Raw genomic sequence first — 6,538 nt, forward strand, 5'->3', positions numbered from 1 at the left:
AGACCCTTTCCCGGTGCCTCTCAGGAAGCTTGTGGCTGCCACCTCTGGGCAGTTGTTTGGATGTGTTAGGACGGTCCTCACGGTTTACACCACTGGGCCTGCTGTGGGCACTAACGCAGGTCTAGCGACGCCTGCGCTGGGCACAATCTTTTGTGTCTTACAGAAGCTCAGAGTCAGGGAATCATAAATGTACTCACTCACTCATTCATTCACCTGACGAGCCTCGAGCGTCTGGCGCACCCCAGCCCCCTTGCGTTGGGAACACGAGCCCTACCTGCGGGGCATCATAACTGAGTGTGGGGGTGGGGGCGCAGGCTAGCAAGGAAGGAGGCCGAGACTTGGTCAGGTGATCTCGAGATCCAGCCGGGAGGGATCTGGGAGGAGCGTCTGAGAAGCCTGAAGGAGGAGCGACTGTTAATCAGGTGACAGAGGGCACAGCCGGTGCCAAGCTCAGAGGCCGGAGAGAAGCAGTATGGGGCTGGGGTCTCCAGCTGTAAGTGGTTGCATTGAAACTTGGATTGTGGCCTGCTCGGTTCAGAAGCAGCTGCTGCCCACAGAGAGGGATCCTGAAAGCCTCAGAGGGTGAGGGGCTTGCCAGACATGGTCCGCGCTGGAGGGAGACAGACAGGTGAAGGTGGGCACGGGGGTGTGAAAGGATGTGGCTTGGCCGAGTGTCAGAAATGGAGGTGATAGGACACTGGGGAGAGGCCAGGGCTGAGTGGAGTGAGAAGTTCTTTCTCACCCCACTGGGCTCCTCCACAGCCAACTCCACGCTGACCCCAGAGCTGCAGGAAGCTGAGGTGTTTATCATGGACAACAAGAGGTGCAACCGGATTTACCGCAAGAAGTCCCTCATCCCCCACCTTGTCCCCCTTGTCCTGGGGAACATGATCTGTGCCACCAATTATGGAGAAAACTTGTGCTCTGTGAGTTTCTGGGCGGTTCTGGCAGCTCTTCTCTCGGCAGTGACTCCCAGGGTGGGGGCAGGGGAAGTTCCTGGGGAGGGGTTTGCTGGGCTTTTCCCTGTCTGTCAGCATCACCAGGCAATGCTCTGCTCCCATCCCCTGTGACTTTGACTTTGCCTGATAACCCTGGGATCGGTCCACAACTGAGGAGCTGAAGGAGGAGGGCCCCATGTAGTGAGGACCTCAAGGAGCAAAATAATCTTCCAGACAGAACTCAGGGTGGGCATTCTGGGTCCTCTGGGGTCTTGGGTCCCCACGGGGCCCAGGGCTTCCATTGTTCCTCTCTCTTTGCCTTAGGGGGATTCTGGGGGTCCGTTGGCTTGTGAAGTCGAGGGCAAGTGGATTCTGGCTGGGGTGTTGTCCTGGGAGAAGGCTTGTGCCAAAGCGCAGAATCCTGGCGTGTACACCCGTGTCACCAAATACAGCAAATGGATCAAGCAGCAAATAAGTAATGGGGCTCTCTCAGGCCCCCAGACCTCTGCCTGGCTTCTACTCCTGTTCTGGCTGCTGCAGCCCCAGATGGGCCCCTGATCTCTCTTCTCTCTTCTCCCTGCTTTGCCTGTACTTTATGGGTCCAGGTCAAGGTCAGACCCAGTTCCTGTGTCGGTATTCAACAAGAGTCAAGGTGGGGAGAGTGGCCCCCGGGAGGATGGGGCCCTGCTTTGGCCTCCCCATGGGGAGGGATGCGGTGGATGACTAGGCCTTGGGTGACCAGGAAAAGGGACGTGTGGCCTAGAAGAGCTCTGGAATTGGGGACCAGGATAGCCGGGATTAAATTTGTGCAAATGTGAGCTGGCTCTGTTCTTTTTTTCTGGGCGACCCTGGGAGGTTAGGGTGGGTGGGAGGGCAGGGCCTCCTAGAATTCATTCTGCCAGCAGACTCCCCAGAGTGGAGGCTGATGGTTTTTGCTATATCACTAGTCCAGGGCCATAGGGAAAGGGCCTGGGCCTCAGGTCTCAGTTTCCTCATCTGTAAAGTGGGCCGGCTGGAAGGGGGCAGCCGAAGCATGCCCTGTAGGCTGACAGTAGGAAGGTCCCACATAAAGTGCTCCAAATATAGCTTGCTTTCTTTTTTTAAAAATGGCACTAAAAACTGATTATAAAAATTTAGGATTAAGGTTAGGGTTAGGGTTACATGTTTTTTTGCTTTTAAAAATTTCTTTAAAGATTACAAGTAATATCTGAATACATTCTTGTGATTTACTGAAAGTGTTCAGAAATACATATAAAGAATCCCCCCTCTCAGCCACCCATGCCACTGCCTTTCCCAGGAGTAATTTCTGCTGGCATCCTTCAATAAAATGTCTTTATGATTTTTAAAAAATAAATGAGATCTTATATATGTATTATTAATAGCCTACACTAAAAAATTACACACCTTAAAACACTTTCTATGTCAATACCTAGGGCTATTCATAATTTTACATTCCTGCCTGGGTTCTGCGCGGGTGTGACATACGTTATTTAACCAGCACCAAATTTTAGGCTGTCCTGACTTGTCAGCATGATGGTGGTGCTGCCATTAACACCCTCCTGCGTGTGCGTGTGCGTGGTGGGGGTGGGGGATGGTACGCTCTGAAACATTTCTGCAGCTGTCTTCCCGAGGGGCTGAGGGGAGGATGGTCATCAAAGGAAACACAAATTTAATAATTTTGGATGAGTACTACCAGATGTATTCCTCCCCAAAGCTGAGCCTGTTTACATTCATATCTACAGTACAGGAGGGTGAATATTTCCCCTCTTGCCAAAAATGGATATTATTAACCTTCTAAAAATGTGCCCATCCAATGATAGAAAGTTGTATCATTGCTGCCTTTTTTATTTAAAAAAATTCTTAAAAAGTTTATTTACTTTTGAGTGACAGAGAGAGACATGGCATGAGTGGGGCAGGGGTAGAGAGAGAGAGAGGGAGACACAGAATCCGAAGCAGGCTCCAGGCTCTGAGCTGTCAGCACAGAGCCCGACGTGGGGCTTGAACTCACGAGCTGTGAGATCATGAACCGAAGTTGGACGCTCAGCCACCTGAGCCACCCAGGTGCCTGTATCATTGCTGTTTTAATTTGGATTTTCTTGATTGGAAAAATATCTTTGCATGTGTTTGCTCATGCAAAGATATACTTTTTCTCTAGTAAATCCTCTACTCATATACTTGGCCTATTTTTAAGATTGGGTTGCTTTTCTTTTATGAAAGGGTTTGTCTTTTCTGAATACTGAGCCCTGCTCAGTTATTTTACAAATATTGTCTTGTCTTCTGGAAATATGTGGAGTAGATGGAATTATGGAATTTTTCCATAAAGACCTTTAAAATTATTATGGAGTCAAATCTGTCAGTCTTTACTTCTTTATGGATTTTGCACCTAGCTGAAGGTGGCCGTCTCCATCTCTAGATTATAAGAGCTGTCTTCCCATATTTCTCCTATTATTTTGATAAATTTATTTTTTTGTGTGTATAACTCTGTAATCCATTTGAAATTTCTGTTTATGTGTGGTGTGAGGTGGGGATCTGACTCTGTTTCCAACTGGAGAGCCAGTTCCATTGATACTATTTCTTGTAGAGTCTGTCTTTTCCCTGCTGATTTGAAAATCTGCATTCACAATAAGGAAGTCTTAATCTATTCATGGTATGTTTTTCAAACCTCTGTTATTTTCCCAGTGATCTGTTTGTCCCTAGGGTAGTGCTGTACTGTTTCAAATAGCTTTATGTTATGTTTTGTGAAATGGTAGCAAAAGCTCCCCCTTTAAAAAAAAAAAATACTGCCTAATCTACAGTTTATCTTCCATGTGAACTTTACATCAGTTTGTCAATTTCCATTAGAGGTGCTGTTGGTATTTGAATTGAAATTAAACACACAGGCTAATACGGGGAGAACTATCATTTTCACAATGTTGAATTCCTAGCCAGGGGTGTGGTATATGTCTCCATTCATTCAGCTCTTCTACTCCAGGATGTCTGGAAACATACTGAGTTTGGTTTTTACAAATTTTGGTTATGTTTATTGTGGGTGATATCTTTTCCCATTATATATTTAAAAAAAATATTTGAGAGAGAGAGAGAGAGTGAGCACGCGCATGAGCAGAGGAAGGACAGAGAGAAGAGAGAGACTCCCAAGCAGGCTTCTCACTGTCAGTACAGAGCCTGATGCAAGGCTCAAACTCATGGACTGTGAAATTGTGACCTGAGCCAAAATCAAGAGTTGGAGGCTTAACTGACTGAGCCACCCAGGCACCCTTATTGTTTTCTAACTTTATATGTTAGGTATTTTAAAGCCATTTATTTATTTATTTACTTATTTAAAGTTGTTTTTTTTTTTTTTGAGAGAGAGAGAGAGAGAGAGAGAGAAAGTGGGGGAGGGGCAGAGAGAGAGGGAGATAGAATCCCAAGCAGGTTCTGCACTGTCAGCGCAGAGCCCGATGTGGGGCTCAAACTTGTGAACTGCAAAATCATGGCCTGAGCTGAAATCAAGAGTCAGACGCTTAATGGACTGAACCACCCACGTGCCCCTAAAGCTGTTGATTAAAAAAAAAAAAAATAGTGATCTTGATTCCTGGTCATCTTGCCAAACTGACTTAATTCAACAGTTTCTCAGTTGATTTCTTTTGCCTTATTTTTGGCTAATCAAATTACCTAAAATGGTGACAGCTACGTCTTGTCCTTTTTGAAAATTGTACCATTTATTTCATCATCTCTGCCTGTGACCCTCAACACAGTGTGAAATAGCCACGATGTGGGGGGTGGGGGATATGTGTGTATCTCAGTATTCGTCTGTTTCACAGATAGTTCCTAGTTAGTCTGTTTCACAGAGACTTCTCTGTGTCCGGCACTGTTTGGGGCCCTGCGGATGCAGTAATGAACTATTAAGATGATTATATGGTTTCTCTTATTTAATTTGTTCTCATAATGAAATTCATTACCAGATCTTAGTAGATTTCTTAGGTAAATTCCATAACACATTGTGAATTCAATTTGCTGGAATCTTGTTTAGAAGTTCTTCCCCAATGTTAGATTGGTCTACACCTTTCCTTTCTGTTGTACTGTTTCTTCAAGTTTGGTGTCATTGCTGTGCTAGCCTCTTAAAACATGTTGAGAAGCTTTCTGGTATTTTCCTATGTCCCAGAGAAGTGTCTGTAACAGCAGCATTATCTATTCCTTAGGTCTGATAAATTGTGCACATAAAACTCACTGGGCCTAATAGCTTTTTAAAGGACAAACGAATCTCTGACTCTTTAAAAACTATCTTGTATAGTTATTGGCTGAGTTGGGTTTCTCATTTCCTTTTGCATAAATTTTAGTATAATCACTTACTTTAGCTTAGATTCTTTTTTTTTTTTAAACTTAGATTCTTACATTTCAAACTGATGTATAAAATTTGAACCTATGGCTTCTTTCCCATTTCTAACATTTATATATGTACTCTTGACCTTTTCTTAATACTTAAAGATTACAATTGCCAGCTTATTGTGTTTCGTAGGTGTTTTTAGAAATCCATCTGGCATACCTTATTACTTAGCTTCATGGTATCCATCCGACCCTCATATTACCCCACGTCCTGGTCAGCGGCCCACCCCCTCTGCTGTGCTGCTCATGTTCTTTAGGGGAAAGCTATCACACTCCCAGCTCCCAGAAGGAGTGGCTCATTGGTCTGATCGAGTTAGCATAGTGCAGTGCCCCCGCCACCTGACCCCAGTTGGGTCACCCAGCCAGCGTAAGGCATGGTTAGAAAAGGGGCATGCACACTCTTTCTGTGAATGTGGATGAGGAAGCAGAAGGATGTGGGCTGTTGACAACCATTTTTTTTTAAAGTTTTAATTTAAATTGCAGTGAGTTAGCATACAGTGTAATATTAGTTTTAGGTGTGCGATATAGTGGTTCGGCACTTCTGTACATCACCTGGCAAACTGTTTTTCAACAAAGGAACCAACTCAGGATGAAGCCACCACCAATGAGGAGAGGAGACAAATTTTAAGCCTCTTATTTGGGGACTCCTGAATGGTACACACTAACTTTGGGTTTTAGTGCTCAAATCTGCTGCCGCTTTTTATTTCATTAAAGCTCTTTTAGCTTTAGTAATTCTAACCGTCTACTCTTGGGGGACTTATTTTACTGTCCTTTTTCTAACCTCTTGAGTAGTGTGCTTAGTCAGTTATTACAGACTTCTTTGATTTCTGATATTTTCACTTAACTGTGTGAAATCTCCTCTGACTCTCACTTTGACCATATTTCACAGGATTTGGTAGGTAGTGACCTCATTGATTCATTTCTATATTGTTTCTAATTTCACGCGACATACATTTTTAAGGAAGATTTTATCCAAACTTTATTATGTAATGTTTGTTTCATGCAGTTGTAGTCATATTTCTTCTTTTATGTGGAAGTAATTCTTGGGGCGCCTGGGGGGCTCATTCGGTTGAGCATCCGACTCTTGGTTTTGGCTCAGGTCATGGTCTTACAGTTTGTGAGATCGAGCTCCATGGCAGGCTCCGTGCTAAGCGTGGAACCCGCTTGGGAAACTCGCTCTCCCTCTCTCTCTGCACCTCCCTGCTCAAAATAAATAGATAAATAAACTTTAAAAAGAA

At 44.7% G+C, this 6,538-nt stretch overlaps 1 protein-coding gene across 1 annotated transcript in view; it reads left to right on the forward strand.

The window, feature by feature from the left end:
* Nucleotides 1-1,756, forward strand: part of LOC106969108 (serine protease 45) — a 31,975-nt gene extending 30,219 nt beyond the window's left edge. Inside the window, exons 15-16 of the mRNA XM_053220300.1 lie at nucleotides 763-926; nucleotides 1,263-1,756. Coding sequence (XP_053076275.1) covers nucleotides 763-926; nucleotides 1,263-1,496 — 398 coding nt within the window. The 3' untranslated portion in view covers nucleotides 1,497-1,756. The remainder of the gene's footprint in view (nucleotides 1-762; nucleotides 927-1,262) is intronic.
* Nucleotides 1,757-6,538: the final 4,782 nt, after the last annotated feature.

Source organism: Acinonyx jubatus, chromosome A2, assembly GCF_027475565.1.
Source record: "Acinonyx jubatus isolate Ajub_Pintada_27869175 chromosome A2, VMU_Ajub_asm_v1.0, whole genome shotgun sequence".
Lineage (NCBI taxonomy): Eukaryota > Metazoa > Chordata > Mammalia > Carnivora > Felidae > Acinonyx > Acinonyx jubatus.